Raw genomic sequence first — 25,255 nt, 5'->3', positions numbered from 1 at the left:
TCGATAGTGTTGTCCATTACCCTAATATTTCATTTGGCATACATTTAATACCGTATATTCACAATTTTTAAATGCAATACACATTCACAATCTGTTTGTTGTACATATGTTTATGAAATGCTCATATTCATGCATGTAAAAAAAACTGAGAAAAATAGGGTTACTACTACGTTCTAGCGAGCGCGCGCGTTCTTCATTCGTCATACTGAGAATTGATGATGATGATGATGATGATCGGCATTAACTTGTTACAACCACACCACTACTACAAATAATTCACAACAATTATCAATGCCGTTAGCTTTGCAATGAGTTGATATATCAACATCTATCTGTGTATGTGTTGTGTGTTGTTGTTGTATCCATTCATTTATGTGTCCAAAAAAAAAAAAAAAAAATAAGCGATAATGCTCTCAACTGTGAGCCATACATCCTCGTCTCCATCTCGTGTCTTTCGACACTATCCGACTGTGTTTCAATTTTTCTTTGCGTTGGCTTTTATCGTTATTTTTGTACTTTTGATTGAAACAAAATTATTATCATTGGACCAAATAAAAGAAATAACGGCTAAATATCAATTTATCGATACAATTTAATAATTATAATTAATCAATTGAACCCGGTAATTGATATTTGCATAACGTCTATAAAGTGTTATCCAATTCTATTTTGGTATGATTTTTTTTAGATGGAAAAAGTTTCTGAAATATCAAATTTTCACAATATTTGTTTCATTAATTAAAAGTTTTTCTATTTTTCATTCAGGTAGAATTCTTCAACGTGAACAAAACAAAAAGAAAAAAATGTTGGAACAAAGTCCGGGTAATTTTGGAAACGCCCGTGTACCATATGATTGGTATCAAACAACATCGCATGTAATCATAACGATTCGAATAGCAAATCTTAAAGAGAATGATGTAAAAGTCACAATTATTAATGATGCACTTGATGTCATGTGTCAATTATTGGATGGTAGACAATTTCGTATGCATTTTAATCTATACAAAACGGTTGTCGTACCGGATAGTAATTGGGCAGTGGATACATCGAAATTGGTAATCAATTTGAAAAAAGCTGATCGTAAACGATGGCATAGTTTGGAAATAATACCAGATAAAAATGGTAATCGACCTAAATCATTTATTGGTATTGTATCATTACATGATGCAAAGAATGAGCTTAACAATTTATTGTCGGCTGCTGAATTTGAATCGAAAGAAAATAGTACAGAAGCCATAACAATCACTCAGACACGTACGAATAATCCAAATCATCCAGAAGCATCGATAATAGAACCAATATCATTGGATTATAATTGGTATCAAGATGATAAATATGTCAATATTGTTATACATGTACCGAACATTAAATTGATGGAGAATCGTTCATTTTTATTTTATGAAGATGATATCAATATTATATTGACAGATAATTCATTGAATTGGATATGTAATCTACCGACAGCCATAACGAATGTTACATTTAAATTGTATAAGGAAATTAATTCCAATGAATCAAGATATGAAATCAGTCCTTGTAGATCAAAGATTGAGATTAAACTACGAAAATTGGTAGATGGTTTTTGGCCATCATTTGTAATTCAACAGAATGATAATGATGATGAAACAAATGATGATAATCATGAAAATAATGATGATGTAGTAGTGGAAGAAGAAACGAATAATGATGATAATGATGGTGAAAAAGAATCGAATGAAACAACACAAAAACGAAAGCAACATGAAGAACAAGAAAAATCTATTGATGATGAAAATAATGATGTCGCTAAAGTCGATAACGACAATGATGATGATGGTGGTGATGATGATGATAATTTGAAACCAATAAAAATTGCACGAATCGATACAGAGAAAGAATCAACCACAACAACAACAGCAAATTCAGAATCAACAATTGAAAAACAACAACAACAACAACAATCGAAAGAATTGACAAATCAAAAAAATGAAACAATTCTAAATGCTGGTGATGATAATGATAATAGTAATAAAAGTGGTAAACCAACAATTATCAATATAACCGCTAGTAATATAAATGATGATGAACAATTGACTGAAGCTTAGTCAGAAAACATGTCATATTGGAATGTGGTGAATGAAAAAACAAAAACAGAATCTACACACTTTGGTACAAATTTTTTTTTCTTTTTTTTTTGTTTCAAAAAATCATTTTATCTCTCATATTAATAATATAATACAACAACACCAACCAGAAGAAGAAGACATAGCCAGATGACATAGTCGTCAATATATAAATTGATTGATTGATTTAAATGAAATGTGTATTTTATCGAGGTTTCAAATCACCATCACCATCATCATCATCATCTTTACATACATCAAACAAGCACACACACACACACACATACACAGTAAAGTTGTGAAATTTGTAAAACATTTCTTTATTTTGATTTGGATTTTTTCTTAATAATTGATAAAATGTGTAAAATTTCATTTTATTTTCATTGAACAAAAAAAAAATTTTAAAAAGTTTTTGATTAATTTTCAATTTTTTCTTTCTGGTTATTGTCAACCCATTACATGCATTCATTGTTTCATTGATATTCGAATAAAAATAATTTTTTTTCTTTTTTTTTTGAAGATGGTGATTTAAAAAAAAAAAATTTGCCCCATTTCCTTTTTAATAAGAACAAACAAAAAAAAAAATTTTGGATGACAAATCACCACCACCAATGATCATGTCATTGTATCATGTTTGATATGAATGGATTCATCATAAGTTTTTTGTTTATAAAATTTGTAAATGACATCGTGGTGCCGTGAAAAAAATTTTTTTTGTTGTATTTTTTTTCTCTATGTTGCTACACATCCTTGAAATTGTGGGCAACAAAAATTTTTGTGAATGTATTTCTTCTTTTACAAAATTCTCCTTTGATTAAAAAAAATTCATTTTTTTTTTTTTGGTGTTCGATGATGATGAATATTAGGCTACTGAAATGGCCATCAACATCCATATCGCCAATCAAACTGGTAACAAAGACAATCAATCAAACAATGATGTTTACCATCAATAGAATCAATCAATCTAGTCTTGTAAAATGTAGAGCTTTACAAACATTAGCTACAAATTTTAATAACAATGTTATTAGCCATTCGCCAAATGTGATATTTACGAATACGAATTTAATACAATCAACGAATCGACAATTGAAGCGTCCATTTACGAATAATAACAATAGCAGCAGCAGCAGTGATGATGATGATAAATTCATCACTGATATTGAAATAAAAAATAATTTTTTTACAAAAACAGAAATTCTTGAAATTTATAAATCAACATTTAAAGGTTTGATTTGATTGAAAATTTTTTTTTTGTTTTCGCTTTCATCATTAATCATTGATTCATTTGTATTGCCAGCTACCTATAGTGGTGGTGAAGTCGATTCAAAAGGTGTTTTCACTAATAATGAATTATCATTATCTGATATCGATATCTATGGTTTTGATTATGATTATACATTGGCCTGTTATAAAGAATCACTCGATTATCTTATCTATGATTTAGGACGTGATGTTTTGATTAATAAATTTCAATATCCAAAAGATATTGAATTACTTGATTACATTCCAGATTTTGCTATTCGTGGTCTTCATTATGATATTGAAAATGTATGTCTGATTTTTGAATGATTATGATGATCCGAAATAATTTTTTGTTTCTTTTTTTCGTACAGGGTTTTCTAATGAAAATTGACACATTTCATCAGATACAATTAGGTTCAGTGTATCGTGGATTATCGCCAGTACCTAGTTATGAAATTATACGTCTTTATAATGGTCTTTATATACCAAGGCAATATATTCGTGGTGATAATTATGAAGTATGAATGAGAAAATTCTCGGATATTCTTTCTATTTAATAATAATCATTTTTTTTATCTGTAACAAACAAAAAGGAAAATGTACGAATGAAACAATTGAATGATTTATTTTCCGTACCAGAAATGTGCCTACTATCAAATGTGACTGAATATTTTATACAGAATAATATATCTTATTATCCGGAAATTCTTTATCATGATGTAACCGTAAGTGAAATGATTTTTTTTATAAGTAAAATACTAATTGAATAAAATGAAATTCTTTCAGAATGCCATAAGAAGTATTCATCCAGTTATACATAAAATGGTTGATTTACAAAAAATGCCCGATTATTTGGAAAAAAATGAACGTTTACCAGTGTTTATGGAACATCTTCGAAAACATAATAAAAAAGTATTTCTCATCACCAATTCACCGTTTCATTTTGTGTATGTATAATTGCAAATTGATTGAATTATTCAATTTATTGATTGTTCTAATTTTTGACAGTGACAATGGAATGAAATATATGATTGGTGATGATTGGCGTTCATTGTTCGATGTGATCGTCGTACAGGCTCGTAAGCCTTCATTTTTTAAAAAAGAATCAAGGTATTTTTTTTTTAGATTTTGTCAATTTTCAAATACAAATTCATATCATATCATATCTAGACCATTTCGAACGTTCAACTTGGGCAATGATCGTATGAATTGGAATCGTGTATCAACATTGGATAGAGATAAAATCTACATGGAAGGTACCGTATCCGGATTGCTCAAAATGACCGGTTGGAATTCGAATCGTGTCATATATTTTGGTGATCAAATTTATTCCGATTTGGCTGATATAACGTTGGATTTTGGTTGGCGTACTGGTGCCATTATTGCTGAATTGGAAAAAGAAATTGAAACACATAATAGTCCGGAATTTAAAGAAGCCGTTTCAGCATTACAAGCACTGCAACAATTAGTCGATGAAGGTAATGAAAATAATTTGGATGAAGCCATACTGAATCAATTGATACAACAACGAGATGCATTACGTTTTGAAGCGAAAACATTGTTCAATCCACAATTTGGTTCGATTTTTCGTACACATCATAATCCAACATATTTTTCTCGCCGCCTTTTTCGTTATTCAGATATTTACATGTCTCAAGTGACAAATTTACTAAAATATTCATTGAAACATACGTTTCTACCACGACGTGGTCTATTACCACATGAAACACGTATCTCACAAGTGGAATTGATTCATCGTGGTGAATTTCCAAAAGCTAGATAGATATAGATCAATGAATGCATGATTAGCCATTTTTTATTTATTTACCAAAGATTAATTTAATTGCATTGTGAATTAAAAAATTTTTTTTTTAAATTTTTAAAAATATTTAATGAATTTTTTTTTTAAATCCTTCATTATTTTTTTTGGATCATCAGTGGATATCAAATTTTTTTTTCGCTTCTTAATAAGTTTTCGGTTTTTGTGCTGCCATTGGTGCAGGACGATTTATTGATTGTTGTTGTTGTTGTTGTTTTGGCACCGGTTTCGTCATTGTTGAAGATTGTTGTTGAACCTGAGTGTTGTAATTTTTTTGTTGTTGTGATTGTGGTGCTAATTTCAATGGTTTTTGTGCCAAAACATTTGGTTGTTGTTTTGGTTTGTTAGCTGATAATGATTGTCCATTGTTTTTATTGTTACTGTAACCACTACGTTTATCTTGTGCAATCAATGTTTCAGCAGTTTCTTGTACCGGTTTAACTTCTTGTGTTACCCTACGATATGGTGTGATAATTTCACGTATTTCATGCAATATAGGACGAGTTACTGAATGTACCAGAACTTGTAATCCATCTTCGGAATTTGTTTCTTTATATGAACCAGGTTCCGATTGATGTGAAGATTGTAAATTTAATTGGCTTGAACGAGATTTCAAAATGAATGTTAATGGCTGTGAACTTGGTGGAACTTGTATGGTCATTGTTTCGGCTGGCATTGAAAATGTGGATGGAATATCAATGACTTTAACGTTACGTTGTGCGCCACGAATGGATGCTGTATATGATGATTCATTATCGCCAATTTTCTGGAAAACCGATTGTGTTGATTGATATGTTTGTCCACCATTTGTTTGCATTTGTCGATATCCTCTTGGAATACTTATACTACCGGCTGGTACATAACCATCAGATGTTTCGGATGCATAGCTAACCATTGATTGTGGTTGTTGCTGTGGTGTTGGTGCGGATTGTAATTCAGCTTGATATTGATCATCATATCTATATGACAAGATGACATTGGTAAATGTCATGAAAATTGCGCAAAACAATGTCTAGAAAAAAAAAGAAGAAACGGTTAAAATCACAAAAAAAACCATCCAGACATCCATTCGAAAGGTAAGACTTACGAATTTCATTTTTTTTTTTGTTTTTTGTTCAAAGATGAAATGAATTTGATGCTTTTGTATCAACTGGTTTGCTTGAATGAATTCCAATACATAGAATCGATCATCATTTATATAGCTAGTCTGTGAATAGATGTTGATTGGGCAATTTTATAAAATTACAAAATCCGGTCATTGATCTATTCTCGAAACAAGCAAAAAAAAAACCGATTCTTTAGGACCGGTCCAAACATCCATTGGTCATTGGCCACTTTCACTATACAGATCTATAGAATAAATTAGACATCTAAATTTGCCATTGACCTTTGGATAAATAAAAAAAAAATTAAACACGATCCAGAATTGATCAATTATTATATATGATATGATTATTATAATCAAAAAAAAAAAAAAAAAATTTTTTTTTGTTGATGAGGCGAATTTTCCTGGAAAAAAAACCTGATATAAATCTGGTTTATTCAACTTTCACATCAACAACAACAACAACAACAACAGCAGCAGCAGTGAATTTATAAAATGATAAAAAAAAATCGTGAAATGAACCCCTTTCACTCTCTTTTTTTTCGAAAGGTGCGATCAATCAATTTTTTTTTATTTTATTTCAAAAACAGGTATATATTTAATTATTATTGTTTTTATGTTAATTTTATCTTATTACACAATAAATGTTCATGAATATTTATGAACAAAACATTAGGGTGGTGGTTTTTTTTTTTGCTATTCCATATTTGGAATTTATCGATTCAATTATATTAAAATGTCTATCTTATAAATGAATTCTATTCTAATGATCGATCGATAAATAGAAATGAAAAATGTTTCATTTCATTTTTGGGAAAATCAATAATCAATAATTTTGATACATTTTTCAAGTACACAGTGTGTTGCCACCAAGATCTCATTATTAATTTTAGCAAATTGATTCGAAATTCAATAAAACAATGAAAAATATTCATCAATTCGGACAGCATAGACAGAAAGAAACAAAATGGACAATGAACAACAACCAGATACGAATCGATTGTTGAATCTTATCATAAATACTTATGGGTAGGTTTCATTATTATTTTTTTTTATATTTGAAAATTGAAATTGAAAAAAAATTCATTATTTCCATTAGCTTTGTTGGTATTCAATTGAAGCCGATAAAATTGAATGAAATTCGTAGTGCCAGCAATTTCATCGTCAACATTTTAATCAACATTTTCATTGTCCATGTATTTCAATCGGAAATATTTTATTCACAACGAAAAGAATTCCTTACCACATTGAATCGTTATATGATTAGTCAATTTGATAAATTAAATAAAAATTTAATATTTCCACTCATTTATTCTGGTTACATATTGATCTATTTCGCCAATGGCCATCAATTTATTCAATGTCTTCAATCAACAACGTATTCATCATCGATACAATTTTCACAAAATCAATCAATTCTTGTATTAATGGTCGCAACAATTTTAACAAATATTTTTTGTTTCATTGGAGTAGAAAAATTTCAAAAATCATCGATATTTAACATAATTTCTCTTGAAATATTCTATTTTTATGAATCCGTCACATGGATTCTATTATATTATCATCAGATTGTAAATTTGAATGCATTACGTCAGATCCGAGATCGATATTTAGAATCATCATTATCATCATCATCATCATCAGGCCATAAGCGAACAATTTCAAATTATTTGATCAAATGTAAAAATTTATTCATCAATGTTAAACAATTGGCCGATTTAAACACACGGATACAATCGATTTTATCATATTTATTATGCTTACATATTTTGGATAGTTCATCATTTATTATTCTTTCTACAACCGATTTGGCTGCATTCAATCTTGAATCTAGTTATAAATGTTTAATTGAATTACCAATACGTATTAGTCTTTGGATTGGACTTTGTATGGCCAACAAAATTGTTATCATGGAATTTGATCGGATTGAAAATTCAATACAAAAATCATTACGTTCAATTACAACTGGATTGAAGAGGAAAAAAATTTTCAAATATAAAGAAATGGAAATTTTTCGTGAATCATTTCAACTAATAATGTTTGATTTTTTCATCATTGATTTTGCTCTATTCATGGATTGGATCATTTTTATTGCCGGTTATGTAACAATTATTTATCAAACGAATAACTAAATATTGTCATGTCTTGTCTTGTCATTCGTTTCAAATGAATTTGATAAACAAAACAAAACAAAAAAAGAAAAAGGAAATTAGAAAAAAAAATGACAATCATCTTATATCGAACATCTATAATTTATTATATATAAATTATGACAACAAAACAATTAGTTCTTAGTCACATTGATCAATGGATCATGATGGAACAACAACATCGTATGATTCGATTATTATTAAATACATTCGGCATACTTGGTGTACAATTACGACCATTACAATGGAATAATGTATTGAGCATCTTGAATTGGTCATTAAACAATTTAATTATTGTTGCCACATTGTATTTATTGAATGATCAAAAACCATTCCATAGTCGATTGGCTAGTTTAATATCATCCGATCAATATTTAATGTATTATTATGTTAAAATTTGTGCAAAAATCATATTTCCAATCATCTGTCTTTTTTATGTTATCACTTATTGGATTTATGGTCATCGATTAATAAGTCAATTGCAATCATCCAGATTTGCATCGATTAAAATTCCTAAAAGAGTTGAAAACATAGTGATTATTGTTGCATTTGTGATTCCAATGTTTTTTCTTTGTCTACGAAATTATCTACCATTTGATTCATTTAATTTACAAACATTATTTGCAATTGAAATATTTACATTTTATCGTTCCGTTACATGGATTCTGTTGTATTTCAATCAATTGGCTAATCTTCGTGTTTTGGAACAAATTCGTCAACGATATCTACATGATGATATTGAAAAACAATTAGCTAATGGAAGAAAATGTCAAAGTTTATGTTTGCGGCGGCAATCACGATGCATTTCTTCGATATCGGCTTCATTGGAAAAAATCGGAAAAAGAAACGATCCCATTCGTCATACGTTGAAGAATCAATCATCAATAACGAAATGTCGTGATCTTTTTGAAGAAATGAAAGATCTTGCTGAATTGAATAATCGGCTGCAGCCAATGTTTTCCATATTGACCACTCTTCATCTGGTACATACATCTGCTGTCGTAACAATATTATTGAATGATATTGCTATGGCTGATTTTCCCTATAACCTAGGATATTTTGTTGAAATTCTATTTCGAATCTCCGTCTGGTTTGGTCTTTTAACATTAAATCGTAAAGTTTTACAGAATTTCGATCAAATCGAAGGATTTATGTTGAGAAAATTACGTAAAGTCCACCCAAATCAAACATTACCTTCGACAACAAATTTATCACCATTGAAATGTTCAAAAGTTTTGAAATTCAAAGAGATGAACATTTATCAACAATCATTTTATCTTCTTTTGTTTGATGTTATGCGTATCGATTTGAAATTCCTATTGGATTGGATATGTTTCATTGCCAGTTATGCAACATTGATCCATCAAACACGTTGGCTTTGAAAATGTCATCATGTCACCTCTGAATTATAGAAAAACAAAACAAACAAAAAAAAATGAAAAGAGGAAATTAGAAAACAACATAATACTTACAGTGTGTACTGATAATTAGAATTATATTCTGTCATCTGTAATTGAGATAAAATTAAAAAAAAAAATAGTTGATCGATGAAACAAAATTTGATATTCAGCCCAAAAATGATTCCAATCATTTATTAATAGCTACGATCGAATATGGAACATCATCGATTACTTGAATTATTGCTCAATACTTTTGGCATCATTGGCATACAATTACGACCATTAAAATTGAATAATTCAATTAACATATTGAATTGGTCAATAAATCTGGTGATCAATTTGGCCACATTATATGTATTGAATGATCAAAAACCATTCAATGGTCGATTAACAAGATTAAAATCATCCGATCAATATCTAATGTATTATTTCATTAAATCGTGTGGTTTATTTATATTTCCAGGAATTTGTCTTTATTATGTTATCACTTATTTGATTTATGGACATCGATTATTTCGTCATTTACAATCATCCACATTTGCATCGATTCAAATTTCATTGCAAGATATGATTCTGATTTTTATGGCTCCATTTATGATTCCAACAGTTTTTATTTGGCTACGAAGTTTTCTATTATTCGATTCATACAATTTACCAACATTTTTTGCAATTCAAATGATCGTATTGTATCGTTCAATTACATGGATTTTGTTGTATTTCATACAATTGGCTAATTTTCGTGTTTTGGAACAAATCCGTCAACGATATCTAGATGATGATATTGAAAAACAAGCCATTGAATTGTCTAATAAAAGAAAATGTCAAAGTTTATGTGTGCGGCAAACGTCACGTTGTAAAATATCGGCTTCATTTGAAAAATTTGGTAAAATAAATGAACAACAACCACGAACACGTCATACATTGAAAAATCAATCATCAATCATAAAATGTCGTGATCTTTTTGAAGAAATGAAAAATCTTGCTGAATTGAATAATCGACTGCAACCGATTTGTTCGATATTGTTAACCATTCATATGGTATATACATCTACCGTTGTAACAATAACATTAAACGATGTGGCAATGGCTGATTTTCCATTAAATCTTTACTATTTTTCCGATATCATCCAACAAATGATATTTTGGTTTGGTCTTTCAACAATGAATCGTAAAGTTTTACAAAATTTCAATCGAATCGAAGGATTTATGTTGAGAAAATTACGTAAAGTTCGTCCAAATCAAACATTACCATCGACAACAATGACAACAAGTACGAATTCATCACCATTGAAATGTTCAAAAGTTTTGAAATTCAAAGAGATGAACATTTATCAACAATCATTTCATCTTCTTTTGTTTGATGTTTTGCATATCGATTTGAAATTCATATTGGATTGGATTTGTTTCATTGCCAGTTATGCAACATTGATTCATCAAACTCGTGGAATGAAAATTCAAATGGAAAATTAAAAATATTTCCAATTGTTGCGCCATCTATTGAATGGTCATGAGAACCTACTTTTCAAAATGCCGACATTTTTCTTCAAACATATACTCACCTATATACTTTTAAGTTTAGTAGTAGTAGCAAACAAATATAAATTCCATCAGACATTCGTTAATTTAGTAGATACGTAATAACATTCTGACCACAACTGAATAAAAGTATTAAATAAAATTGAATTCGTCGCCAGAACATAGAAAACAAAATCAATTGTGACTGTTACCGTTTTTGAAAAGGGCGTAAATCCTCAATAGTCACCCCATAGTGGTAGTAGTAATAATAATAGTAGCCATTGTAATAGCAAAGATTAATGTTACAATTGATTTCAAAAAAAAAAAAATAAAAATAAAAAAATAATGATGATTAATCTTGCCACTACCAATTTGGGTCATTCATTCAATAAGTGTGTGTGTGTGTGTGTGTATTGCCACTCTCACATACCTCATATCCATTTTCCTCTTCTTTCAGTGGAAAAAAAAATCTCCTTGCCTGTGTTCTGTGCTGTTTGCTGTTTGTATGCGTTTTGTTCGTTGGTTCGATTGAATGTCGCTAAAATAATATCTGCCCTGAGTATTTTTTTTTTTTTTATTTTTTATTTTTTTTTTTGGTTTTCTTTTTTCATTGTATTATTATTACATTACATCGTTTATTATAATTTTTGACTCATTCATTGCATCTAAAGAAAACACGTTTGGATTTCAAAGTTTTTTTTTTCGTTGAAATTGGAATTTTCGTGTTGATAATTAATTTTATCTCTCATCATCATTATCACTATTCGTTTTAGTGTTTTTCTTTTTTTTTGCACATATATATATTTATTTTTATCAAAATTAATAATAACCGGCAATAATATTTGCCAATAGGAATTACAAATACAATCAATTTTTTAAGCAAACTTTTACCTTCCATTTTTTTCATCTGTTTTTACTATCATCATCATCATCGTCATCGTCATCGTCATCATCAAAATCAAATATATCGATAATTGTTTTTGATTTTGATTTTTTTCTTTTGGCTGGTTTTCGATGAAACTTGTCCCTTAGTTGCATCATTTAATTTTTTTTGCACTGTAAAATTCTGTTACAAATTTATAAAGAAAAAAATTTCTTTTTTTTTTGGGTAAGTAAAGAATAATTCGTGTGTGTGTTGGTCACAGATGAAAAATTTTCATACAGCATGCATTTTCTCGTGCTAGATTCTATTATTATTATAAAATTTTGTACCCATTTTCCAGATAAACACACACGCACACACACACACACACCCAAATATCATTGTTACCCACATTCTCTTGCTCGTTTATACCAATTTGTTTTGTTTTCAATGTCACTAATTTTCTTTTTTTTTCTCTCTTTTGTTCATAATTCCATCCATTCCCTGATTCTATTTTTAGTGATTCAAAAAGTGTGAATATTAAAAAAAATAATACACGACAAGAATCTTTCTATTATTGCCTTTTTTATGTTGCAAAAAAGTTTTTTTCTTGGATCATCATACTACTAATAATATTATTAGGTCATTCGGAAGTGAAAATAAAAATAAAAACAAGATTTATCCATTGAAATAACAACAACAAAAAAAAGTTATTCAAGATTATTGTAACAATAATGTCTTCAAATTCAAGTGGTGATCCAGCCGCTAGTGGTGGCTCAACAACAACAACAAACACTGCAGCTGTAAATAAATCCGATAATGAATCATCGACAACGATTAATACTGTTAATAATAATAATAATAATACATCATCATCAACAACGGTTAATCAACAAACAGCAGCAGCAACAACGCCAACATCAACAACAACATTACAGATATCCAGCGGTGCTGGTGGTGATATGTTACAATTTAATAAAGATCTAGATCAATGGATTGAACAATTAATGGAATGTAAACAATTGACTGAATCACAAGTGAAACAATTATGTGACAAAGCTAGAGATATATTGACAAATGAATCAAATGTACAGGATGTTAAATGTCCAGTTACTGTTTGTGGCGATGTGCATGGACAATTTCATGATCTAATGGAATTATTTCGTATTGGTGGTATGTATATTATTTTTAGATAATGATTTTTTGTGAAAAATTCAAAAGATGTGTGTTTAGAAAAAAAAATTTCTATTCATTTGTAGGGTTGTAGTCTTGTTGTTTGTTATTGTTTAACCTTATGACCAAATTAGGTTTTTTTAAGAAAAAAAAAATTTTTACATCACGAGAATGATATGATTTTAGATCCTTTTCATATCAATTTGTTTTTTTTTACATTGAAAAACATAACAATAAAAAAGTCATAACAATAATTTTTTTTCTGTTTAAAATATAGATGAATATCATTTTTTTTTTAGAAAAAAAATCAGAGATTTAAAGAAAGAAAAACACGATAATAAAATATAAAATATCATATATAATCAGCTGTAAAAAAAATGTTATTTTGTCTGGTTTGAGAAAAATAAATTCTCAAATTATCTTATCTGTGTGTCCTCTATATATGATTGACAGGTGGTGGTGTATATGTAACAAAAGAAAACATTTTTTTTTTGCAAAGAAAAACACATACAGATTCATTTGCAATGGTCATCTAGATATTATATAGAGAATTTATTTGTTGAAATGATGGGGAAAATTTTTTTTTTTATTGTAGCCTAAATTGAGAAAAAAATACATTTTACACATGTTTTATATTCATTTAATAATGTTGTTTTTTTTATCTAAATCGATTGTTTTTTTTTTCTATCACAGGCCGATTACCAGATACAAATTACCTATTTATGGGTGATTATGTTGATCGTGGTTATTATTCCGTAGAAACGGTTACATTATTGGTTGCATTAAAAGTTCGTTATAAGGATCGGATAACAATATTACGTGGTAATCATGAATCCAGACAAATTACACAAGTATATGGTTTCTATGATGAATGTTTACGTAAATATGGTACATCGAATGTATGGAAATATTTTACCGATCTTTTTGATTATCTACCATTAACCGCTTTGGGTATGTTGTTGTTGTTGTGTATGGTTTAATTGTTTCTAATTGTTGAATTAATTATATCTTTTTTTAATTTGAATTGTAAATTAGTTGATAGACAAATATTCTGTTTACATGGTGGCCTTTCACCATCGATTGATACATTGGATCATATACGTGCTTTGGATCGTTTACAAGAGGTACCACATGAAGGACCGATGTGTGATCTATTATGGTCGGATCCAGATGATCGTGGTGGTTGGGGCATTTCACCACGTGGTGCTGGCTATACTTTTGGTCATGATATATCAGAAACATTTAATCATACAAATGGCCTAACATTGGTTGCACGTGCTCATCAATTAGTAATGGAAGGTTTTAATTGGTGTCATGATCATAATGTTGTTACAATATTTTCAGCACCAAATTATTGTTATCGTTGTGGTAATCAGGCTGCAATCATGGAATTAGATGATACATTAAATTATACATTCTTACAATTTGATCCTGCACCAAAACGTGGTGAACCACATGTTACCAGACGTACACCGGATTATTTCTTATAGAAACAAAAAACAAAACAAAAAATAATAAACAAAATTTTGTTTGGCAACAATAATTACTACAATTATCTCTCTCTCTCTCTCTCAAAAAAAAAATCATAAATACAAAATGTAATGTCTTTACAACTTTTTTTTCCTTCCCATTATGCACCATCATTATGATGAATAATTTGATTTTCAATTTATGTATACAACTCTTTTTTTCCAAAAAAAAACATGAAGAAGAAAAAATCAAAAAAAAACACCACAAAACAGAAAAAAAAATTTAATCAACAAACAAAATTTAGGCATTAAAGAATACAATTATCGTCGATGTTTTTTTTCCAATTCATGTTTTGTCTATTGTTTTTCTGGATTTTCTTGTTTCTTGTTTCTTTTCAATATATCCATCCACACACACACACACATACACAACAGAACGATTTATAAAGTGGCCAAAAAAAGAAAAAAAAATTTCAACCACAAAGAAAACATTTAGGGTCCACAGACACACACACACAGAATAATTTTTGGTGGTATATTAAAAACACACACAATTTTTTTTTCTCTCCAATAAAACAGAATTTACATACAAAAAATGATTGATATATTGAATTCTGTTGTGAAACAAACAAACAAACAAACAACAACAACATTAATTTATGTCTTCGTCTTCTTTAATATTTATATTATTAACGAGTTTTTATTGAAAATACTCTGAGAAAAAAAAATTATTAATAATAAAAAATTTACATAATTCTGTTTTCATTATTTTGTTTTTTTTTTTAATAATCGGTGGAAATTTTCTTGAAAAGGAAATTGTTTTCGATTTCTATGAAAAGAAAATTTCCGTGAAACAAATTTTTTTTTCTATGTGTTTCGGTTTTTTTTTCACCACCACCACCACCGTCGCCGTTGCCACCCACACCGAATTCGGTCAAAAGTTGCCGCTATTTTTATTTTCAGCCAGTGGTAACACAAATTATTATTATTATTATCAATATACAACTACCGCTGCTTTTCGGTAAACAGAAATGAAACACAGAATAAAAGTTGTCTACTCCTACGTAAAATTTTTTTTTTTGCTGGCGGCTTGCGCCAGACTGGCTTCACATTCAAGCATTAAAAGACCATTTGTATTATATATATAATAGAGATAGAGATAGATACGCAAACTATAGCGTAAGTGTACTTACTAAAATGTCGAATTTTTATTCCAATTTCCAATGGTGAACGGGGCGAATTCCATTTATAACCAAAAAAAAAAAAAAAAAAAAAAAAAAAAATACCAGAAAACAAAATAGAAAATCCAAATTGGGAACAACAACAACAACAACAACAAAAAAAATCTATATGGACACAATATCATTCAATTTGAATGTTTAAATGTCCATATACTTATTAATAGATTGTGTGTATGCGTGTGTATATCTCATTCAGAGAACTTTGGGCCATTGGTTGGTTAGCGGCTTTACAAGGCGTACGCCATCTTCATCATCATCATCATCATCACTATTAGCTATATGCAATATATAAACACGCACACGCACACGCATACACACACAGCTGCGGCAGTGGCATAATTATGGATTCGTCAACCAACAAAACCAAAAAAAAAAAAAAAAGAGAAAAACCGTGCCATCATCATTTGTTAGCGAAAAATTTTTATTTTTTTTTTTGTAGTGCCTGTGTAGATGACATTCGCTTGCTCATCAATGAACAGAAAAAAACTGAAAATCTTTTCATATTAACAAAAAAAAAAAATTTGATTTTTGTTGTTGTTGTTGTTTTGTTTATATGATGTATTGGTGTGGTGGATATATATCTCATATCCATGGCGATCCATTCATCCATCGCATCGTATCGATCAATCGAGCCAGCTATACATCAGCAGCAGCAGCAGCAGCAACACAGTTATATTTTTTACGAAAAAAAAAAATCATACATCACACACACACACACACACCGCATATACACACAAATCAAACATTCGAATCGAATGATTAAATGATTAATTTTGTTGTTGTTTTCTCCATCCAGTGATGATGATGATGATGATGACGATAATGATGATGATAATAAATTCCATTCCATTCTAACCGGCCATCTTCATCATCGACGACGACTACGACGAAGAAATTAAATGAAAAAAAAAATTCACTTTGCATGTTGCATTCAATTCAAATTCGAATGTTTATTTTGTGTCATTCAATGATATTTGTCACTACTCTAAGACGATAATATTTTTTTTTCTAAACTTGATTTTTTCTAAATTCTGTGAAATTATTTAATTTTCTCAACAAAAAAAAAAGAAAGAAAAACAAATTTTATTGGATCTCATTTTCGTGGTGGGTGTGTCTGTCGATCATCATCATCATCGATTTTTTTCTCTTTATGATTTGATTTTGTGATTACATTCGTGATTTGAGTTTTTTTTTCGTTTCCTATTTTCATAAAACATCCACATCAACACAATTCTCTATACACACACACCAAACCTACAAAAAGAGCGAGAAAGAGAGAATCCAACATCACCGATTCGATTCTTTCAAGCTGTGTGTGTGTGCGTGCTGTTTTTATTACAGTATAGAATACTAGAATTCCTGAAAGCTGCTGCTGCTGCTGCTGCTGCTTGGATCGCTGTGTATGAGTGTGTGTATTGGACTGCTGCTGCGCTTCGGGCAAAGAATTTTTTTTTTTGCTTCAATTTTTGGTTCGAGTTCAATGTATGTGATGATGAGAAGTGGTATTTCCATATAAAATTATTCCCATGTTCATCATTTTTTTTTTTGCTCAGCCATCTTTGATGTTTTTCTCATCATTATTACACAGTGTTCCATCATCAATACATTTATATATTCAAAATTTTATCTATGAAACACTGACAAAAGTGATGAAGATAGTGATTATTCATCATCCTTATCATCATCATCACTATAAATCAATAAATGTGCAATGTTGAATTAATCGATCACTACACACTTTTTTTTTGAAAGGTAAATAGAAAATTTTGTTTGTTTTTTTTTCTACAACTTTTAATGTTTCAAATGTATGAAATTTTTCAATATTTTGTTTTGTTTTTAGAATTGTATATCAATCAACCAATCACCAATATATCCAATTTATCATCATTCTATTCACGACCATTCTAGTCATAAAGATTTTTTTTGTTTTGTTCCGATTAATTTTGTTTTCATTTGAAGATAAAAACAAAAGAAAACAAAACTATAACAGGACTATAAATATTTTTTTAGTGGCAATATATCGATTATATCATCATCACATTGAATTCAAACTTGTTGTTCCTTGTAAAGTAATATAATCGATCGATTTTCTACACAATAATAATGATTGATGATGGCAATATTTTACTTTTCATAAATACTGATAATAAATAGATAATATGTAATGTAATGTAATTATTTGAAGAAGAAATTTTTCGGAAAAATTCGATTTTCGAATTAAAAAAAAAACAATTTCGAAACGTCAAAAAAAAAAATTTCTCCGTTTCACTATTTTGATCCGTATCGCTCTTTTTCGTGGCCATCGAATGTTCAACAAAATGACTACAAAAGTTTCAAATTCAACCGGTATCGATACTGTTCCGGTTGGACCATCATCATCATCATCATCATCGTCATCATCATCACGTCAACAGCAGCATCAGCATCAGCAACAGTCATCACAGATAACAGACATTAATCTTCGTCATCATAAATTATTACAAAATATTGTTAAAATTCTGAAAATGAATAATGTTCTTGAAGAATATCGTCTAGTCGTACAACAGATACAGCAACAATGTTGTTGTAAACGAACCAGACAAACATGGGAACGTTTAAATGTTCTAGAATCAAAATATAAAGAGCTTAATTCAGATTTGAATGTTGTTTCAACATTAAATCAACAACAACAACAACAACGTGCAACATGTTCATCATCATTGAATTCGATTCGTCGAATATCAAATACTCAAAAAATAAATAGTCATAATATGGATGATAATCATCATAATCATGGTCACCAACAAAGATCACAAATAATTCGTCGTGAATTAATTGATCAATCATCAGATCAAATTTCATCGAATAAAAAAATTAAATTACGTCATTCATCATCGATTAAAATGATACCAATACGATCATCGAATAATAATAATGGTGATGATTCTAGTCATTTTATTAAAGATCATCATCGATCATCGAATGGATCGTCGGATCATCATTTGCAATCACCTTCCACAAATAAACAACAAGATACGAAAACAAAAAATTCAATGTTACGATCATTTATGGTCATTGATGATGAAGATGACGAGGATGACGATGATGATGACGATGATGATGAAGTAAATCTTATTGAAGAAGAAGAAATACTTGATGATGAAGAGTATGATGATGATGATGCAGAAGAAGAATTAGATATTGAAGAATATGTGGCTCTATCGGAAATATTGGAGAAAGAAAATCCGGATAAATTTGTAAAAGAAATTGATGGTAAAAATGATTTAATTTTAGGTAAGTTTTGTGGTTTTCTTGATTGATTCATAAATTTAATTTTTTCCTATTTTCCATGTTTTAGTGGTTAGAGATGTAAATACAAAAGAAATCATTTGCTATGAATGTACAGTTGGTGATCAATGTGGATTTCTATCACGTGATCGTACAAGAATGGTATTACATATTGGTAAACATTATCAACAGGATGCTGAAGCAGAAGAAGCAATGGAAGATGATGATGATGATGATGATGACGACGATGATGACGATGACGAAGATAATGATAATAGAAAAATGTCATTGAATACATCCGGTAGTTCTCTACGACGTAATCAAAATAGAACGAATAACGTTTCGGAACGTAAAAATCTAATCGATATATCGATCATTCCGGTCAATTCTGCTGCTGATCCAATTACTACGACAACTTCGAATTCAACATCAACATCATCGGATTCTTCTATAACATTGTTACCAATTGCTGGTAGTAAAAATCAAGACCCACAAACATCAAAATTATCATCAACGTCGAAATTTCTCAATAACCAACAGCAGCAGCAGCAGCAGCAGCAGCAACAACAACAACAACGATTAACAACTATAAATCAACCAGCACAGGTATCAATGAATAGACCAATACAACAAGCAACCATATTAATACCAATAGCTACAACTTCGGCGATTAATAATCGAACATTTTCTATAGCATCCTCTGCAAAACAATTGTCACAATTATCACCAACAACAATAACATCGACAATCAATGCGACTCAACAATCCGTAACGAATCATTCGAACCAAAAACCAATAAAATGTGAATGGGAAAATTGTGCATTTATGTGCGATCAAAATTACAAGTTACGAACACATATTCGTCAAGTACATGAAAAAGTACGGCCATATCTTTGTGATTGGCCCGGATGTTTCGGTGCATATAAAACACGATCAAATTTGGCTAGCCATCGAATGGTTCATACCGGTGAACGACCATTCATTTGTGATTATCCGAAATGTGGTGCAAAATTTGCCCGAAAATATGATTGTGAACGACATCGGCGGATACATTCTGAAAAAATGTATCCATGTGAATGGCCTGGTTGTGGTAAACGGCTATGCGATCCATATAATCTTGAACGACATATGATGGTACATAAAGGTGAATTACCATATCGTTGTCCAATATCGAATTGTGTTCGTGGTTTTCGTGAATTACGTTATCTTCGTGATCATATGGTTAATAGTCATAAATTTTTGCCGGATACAAATCAATTACGAATGGCTTGTGCAACATCATCATCATTATCATCACAATCTTCATCGCGTATAATGAGCATTATTGGTTATAATCTCAATGAAGGTAGTGCTAGTGGATCGATATCAACACCACCAACATTCACCTCTAGTATCGGAAATGATAATAGTAATTCAATGGGCAGTACAATAGCAACTACGATGGATAGTCAAGATAATAATAATGTTGTGGTTGCAACATCATTTGTAACGGCAATTGTTGCCAATAATAATAGTATTGTGACAACACCTTCATCATTGCACAACACCACATCAATCAATAAATCAGATGATGTGAAAAATTCGATAAAATCCGATTGTGGACAACAAATGGCAAAAAATGGTAACGATATGAATTTGGAATCTAAAAAATCCAACACTAATAATGATGATCAACAAACGAAAGAAACATCAAATTCACAACAAACGACACATAAAACGCGAACAATTTCAACAAGATCATCAAGTAAATTGATTGATGTATCAAATTCGAATGCAAATGATTGTCATAAAACTGAGAATGATGATGACGATGATGATGGTGAACAAACTGATGATAAAACTGATAATGACGAAGAAGAAGAAGAAGAAAAAAGATGGTTATTACCAAAGTAAAAATCGAAGAACCAGAATCACCATCACCAATAACGGAACAACAATCAACAACAAGCAATGAACAACGGCAACGAACACCACCACCGGAACCACCTACTACAAGACAAAAAGCAGCAGCAGCAGCTGCTGCTGCTTCATCATCATCATCATCATCATCATCCATATCAACATTGAATAAAAGATCATCAAAACGCAATAGAAATTGAAACAAAAAAAATAATAATAATAATAATCTAGTCACAACCACCAACTAATATATTACAACCAATGTCTACTACCCCAAAATTTACATTTATTTACAATATATTATGATTATTATAATAATGACAAATAATCTTTGTTTAACCTTAAATTATTTTAGGAAACCATTTTTTTCCAATTTACAAAAAAAAACAAACACCCAATATTGATAATTGATAATATAATTCATCATCATCATCATCATAATCATCATGATAATTTTATTTGATTATTAACTACAATCTACACTCACCTATTCTCCACACACATATATTATTGATTGATTGATCGTAAACACACCCAACAGGAAAAAAAATATTCCCAATTTTCGTTCAAATATTTCTACAAATTCATGAATATGTATCACAACCCCACATACCTTGAAACAAATGTGTAATGTGCAAGTACAAATCAGAATTTTCCTAATACAAAAAAAAAATTCAATTTTTTGCAATCATTGTTTTTGTTGTTGTTGTTGTTGTCGTCGTCGATATGTCTTGTTTTGTTTTATTTTATTTTTTTTCTGTTTTTTTTTTGTTTTGTTTTTTTTTATTTTTGATTTTTGATCTTCAGAGACAACAACCTCTATGTTATATGTATGTATGAGTGATAATTTTTTTTTTGTTCGTTGTTTTAAAAGTTTCATTTTGTTTTGCTTTATTTATATTTATATTTTATATTTATTTACGTTTGCATTGCATCTTATTTTACCATTACAATCATCTGTCATGATAAATTCAATAAAAATTCAAATTTTCAAAAAAAAAAAAAAATTATCACCATCGATCACCGACAATCGATAGTTTCGATCATCACCATGATATTGATTTGTGGTAATTTTTTTTTCAGTAATGTTCGAATTTTATTTTATCATCGATTCGGATGTTTAGATTAATTTTTGTTGTTGTTGTTGATCATCGAAAAATGAAAAAAAAGTGGGTTAAGATTATCAATGTTATGGTACATGTGATAGTTTTTCTATTACTATGAAATGATTGATTGATTGATTGATTTGTTCGATTTTTTTTTCTATTCGATTTTTGATTCATCAATGGCTTTACGGTTGGTTTTCTTATATACATACATTTGTTGGATGTGTCTGATTGTGATTTCTTATATTTTTTTTTCTTTTTAGTTCATTTATTGATAACTGATTATGTTTGCGATCGCGGCTTTTGAAAAAATTTTTGTTCTCATCCAATATCACCAATTGATACGACGTTTATTTTTTTTTTTATATATTCGTTCATCATCACATTGGACAATATACTATATATCCAAGTATCCTGCAAGATTGTTAATTTTCCTAATTTTTTTTTCGTTTCTTTCTATTTACTGGGTAATTAGGATATCAATCACTCACTCAACCAAATAATAGTGTCTTTGAACAAACAGATCTACACGCATAGACAAATACACAGTCAATGTTTGAATTTATTGATTCAATTCAATTATGGTGCCGAAAGATTAATGATTTGATAACTAAAAAAAAAGAAAAAGAAAACAAGAATTTAATCATCAATTTTATGTGATTTTTTTTCAAATTTTTATTCAATTTAAAAAAAAAAATTGTGTCGCACGTGCACGTGTTCATCAATTTCATCATTCAACGAATCATCATCATCATATCAATATGGCAATCATTTCATCTAAATTCAAGGTATTCAAACTGTCAGTATTGCAGAATTTTCTGATTTCTAATTGATTTTTTTTCTTGGTTTTTCAATTGAATAATAAAAAAAAAAATAAACAGCGTTTAATCGATACTAATCGTTTTGCCTTATATACGGTATTTGCTGTATTAACAGGTGTATTTTTTGCTCAAATCATTAAAGGATTTTTACATACCGAACCGAATGGCAAAATTGATCATCAATTATTACGATATTTATCGTTACCCGGTGTAATTTATATGCGTTCATTCATATTGATTATTGCACCATTATTGGTTACATCATTATCGTTAAGTTTTTTACCAATAAAATCTGAGAATCCATTCGATAAATTACGAAGATTTAATGATCAAAAACAGAAACAACAACAAAGGAGGCAACAAACGAAAAAGAAGACGGCAAAATTGGATGCACAAAAATTAATTATCGTCACATTTATTGTATTCGGTGCATTTTCATTGCTTGCCTCAATATTTGGTGCATGTCTTATGCTTACATTCGGTTCATTTGCATCACCATACAGTACTGATCATGATAATGATGATGATGCCGATGAATTTTTAGCCATGAATCAAACAATACCTGATGTTTCGGATGAAAATATCCGAAATCAAAAACATTACATAATTCATAAATATTATCAACATGATACTATTTATAATAGTTTTTTGTAAGTTTGTTATTTTTTTTTCTCTTTTCAAAATCATCAAATTGACCATTTCATTCTTATTTTTTTTCTATAGAAATATTTTTCCCGATAATATGATTACACCATTTTTTATTTCATCATATTCAAAAACAAAAATTCTATGGCCAGCCAATCTATCAACATTGCTGGATCCAAATTATTATATTGAAACGCAGAATGAAAAATTAATCAATTATAAAGCAAATATGTTATCACTTTGTATAATATCACTTTGTTTAGGTGTTATTCTGCAGAAATTAGGCTCAGATCGTACAAAACGTATTCGAGCATTATTATATGAAGCCGATACAATTATCCATTATGTTATGCAATTTCTAATGAAGTTTGTCATTGTTTTCATGTTTTTTTAGAATTTACATGTTTTTTTTTCATATTCTTTCAGATTATTACCAATCGGTATGTTTTGTTGGATGTTTGCTGAATCATTGAAAATGGCATCATTATCGGAAATGGCTTTAAAATTGGCTTATTTCTATCTGATCGCCGTAGGTGCATTCATGTTCTGGTTATTCGTTTTCTATCCTGTTGTGTACATCATATTCACCAGAGAAAATCCCTTTAAATTGTATAAAAATATTCTTTCAGCCATTGTCATTGCATTTGGTTCATGTTCAAGTGCAATAACATTACCGGAAACGATGAGATGTATGCGAAAGAATTGTCAACTTTCAAATCGTATATGTCAAACAGTTTTACCATTAGGTATGACATTACATATGAATGGTCCGGCAATGTATTTTCCAATGACGGCAATTTTTGTTGCCTACATCAATCGAACACCGGTTGGTTTCTATTCAGTCATTGTACTATGGTAAGAATATTTTTGGAATTTCTCATTTTTTTAAAAATTCTTTTTAATCATTGAAAATAGTTTATTTGCCGTTATAATGTCGATGGGTGTACCACCCGTCATTGGAACCGGTACAACCATGTTAAATCATATGGCCGTTGCATCTGTTTTAGGTGTAGATAATCCACAGGATATTCTTGCCTATGTTTTAGCATTTGAATGGATGATGTAAGTTTAGCCATTTTTTTTCTTTGATTGACTAATTATTATTGATTGTTGAAAACAGGGAACGTATTCGAACCAGTACGAATATAATTGGCGATTGTTTTGCAGCCAAATGTATTGAAAGAATATTGAATATACAAGATGATGAATTGGATGATGAAAATTATTTGGAAGTAGAAAGTGAAGAAAAATTGTAAAAAAAAATTCCACTATACTACACATCCATCATCATCAATTTATTCAACATATAATTTATCCACCATTCATATTCATAATGTGTTTGTTTTGTGTTTTTTTTCATCATTCTTTTATTTTGAAAATATTAAAAATTTTTTCCAAATTAAATCATAGATGGCAACAAAAGTTCTCATTTTTTTAAA

The 25,255-nt window shown here is 29.4% G+C and overlaps 7 protein-coding genes across 14 annotated transcripts; 6 read left to right on the top strand and 1 right to left on the bottom strand.

Moving 5' to 3' along the window:
- Positions 1-199: 199 nt before the first annotated feature.
- Positions 200-2,613, top strand: LOC124491948 (uncharacterized). Of its 5 annotated transcripts, none has more exons than XM_047054682.2 (2): positions 200-672; positions 766-2,613. In XM_047054682.2, the coding sequence occupies exon 2, from the start codon at positions 804-806 to the stop codon at positions 2,082-2,084; it is 1,281 nt and encodes a 426-aa protein (XP_046910638.1). In that variant the 5' UTR covers positions 200-672; positions 766-803; the 3' UTR covers positions 2,085-2,613. The 5 variants fall into 5 exon arrangements, with proteins under 5 accessions (XP_046910638.1, XP_046910642.1, XP_046910641.1 ...); XM_047054686.2 differs by having other exon boundaries at positions 440-622; positions 770-2,613; XM_047054685.2 differs by having other exon boundaries at positions 440-622.
- Positions 2,614-2,725: 112 nt separating this feature from the next.
- Positions 2,726-15,433, top strand: LOC124491957 (5' nucleotidase C). The gene is made up of 10 exons (XM_047054695.2): positions 2,726-3,327; positions 3,400-3,650; positions 3,716-3,862; positions 3,938-4,069; positions 4,131-4,291; positions 4,353-4,454; positions 4,515-4,600; positions 13,177-13,368; positions 14,062-14,319; positions 14,404-15,433. Exons 1-10 carry the CDS (start codon positions 2,952-2,954, stop codon positions 14,856-14,858), a joined length of 2,160 nt encoding a protein of 719 aa, XP_046910651.2. The 5' UTR covers positions 2,726-2,951; the 3' UTR covers positions 14,859-15,433.
- Positions 5,157-6,512, bottom strand: LOC124491956 (uncharacterized). The gene is made up of 2 exons (XM_047054694.2): positions 6,251-6,512; positions 5,157-6,175 (listed from the first exon to the last, which is right to left on the bottom strand). Exons 1-2 carry the CDS (start codon positions 6,257-6,259, stop codon positions 5,309-5,311), a joined length of 876 nt encoding a protein of 291 aa, XP_046910650.1. The 5' UTR covers positions 6,260-6,512; the 3' UTR covers positions 5,157-5,308.
- LOC124491949 (uncharacterized) lies at positions 8,548-9,819 on the top strand. Its single transcript, XM_047054687.2, has one exon. It carries the CDS (start codon positions 8,583-8,585, stop codon positions 9,798-9,800), a length of 1,218 nt encoding a protein of 405 aa, XP_046910643.2. The 5' UTR covers positions 8,548-8,582; the 3' UTR covers positions 9,801-9,819.
- On the top strand, positions 10,032-11,472 carry LOC124491950 (uncharacterized). The gene has a single exon (XM_047054688.2). The coding sequence runs from the start codon at positions 10,032-10,034 to the stop codon at positions 11,286-11,288; it is 1,257 nt and encodes a 418-aa protein (XP_046910644.1). The 3' UTR covers positions 11,289-11,472.
- Positions 15,434-15,652: 219 nt separating the features above from the next.
- On the top strand, positions 15,653-22,251 carry LOC124491632 (uncharacterized). Its single transcript, XM_075735424.1, has 4 exons — positions 15,653-17,560; positions 17,632-17,830; positions 17,919-19,351; positions 19,416-22,251. The coding sequence occupies exons 3-4, from the start codon at positions 18,385-18,387 to the stop codon at positions 21,236-21,238; spliced, it is 2,790 nt and encodes a 929-aa protein (XP_075591539.1). The 5' UTR covers positions 15,653-17,560; positions 17,632-17,830; positions 17,919-18,384; the 3' UTR covers positions 21,239-22,251.
- LOC124491947 (excitatory amino acid transporter-like) lies at positions 22,211-25,238 on the top strand. 4 transcript variants are annotated; one of them, XM_075735426.1, is made up of 8 exons: positions 22,211-22,311; positions 22,369-22,540; positions 22,614-23,138; positions 23,232-23,821; positions 23,895-24,182; positions 24,243-24,671; positions 24,732-24,878; positions 24,937-25,238. In XM_075735426.1, exons 3-8 carry the CDS (start codon positions 23,112-23,114, stop codon positions 25,070-25,072), a joined length of 1,617 nt encoding a protein of 538 aa, XP_075591541.1. In that variant the 5' UTR covers positions 22,211-22,311; positions 22,369-22,540; positions 22,614-23,111; the 3' UTR covers positions 25,073-25,238. The 4 variants fall into 4 exon arrangements, with proteins under 4 accessions (XP_075591541.1, XP_046910635.2, XP_075591543.1 ...); XM_075735428.1 differs by lacking the exon at positions 22,211-22,311 and having other exon boundaries at positions 22,351-22,540; positions 22,614-22,817; positions 22,874-23,138; XM_047054679.2 differs by lacking the exon at positions 22,211-22,311 and having other exon boundaries at positions 22,325-22,438; positions 22,826-23,138.
- The last annotated feature ends 17 nt before the right edge of the window (positions 25,239-25,255 follow it).

The sequence above is a fragment of the Dermatophagoides farinae genome, chromosome 1 (genome assembly GCF_024713945.1).
Source record: "Dermatophagoides farinae isolate YC_2012a chromosome 1, ASM2471394v1, whole genome shotgun sequence".
In the NCBI taxonomy this organism is placed as follows: Eukaryota; Metazoa; Arthropoda; class Arachnida; order Sarcoptiformes; family Pyroglyphidae; genus Dermatophagoides; species Dermatophagoides farinae.
The sequence above is the reverse complement of the archived record's forward strand: the minus strand, read 5'-3'. Positions and strand labels throughout refer to the sequence as shown.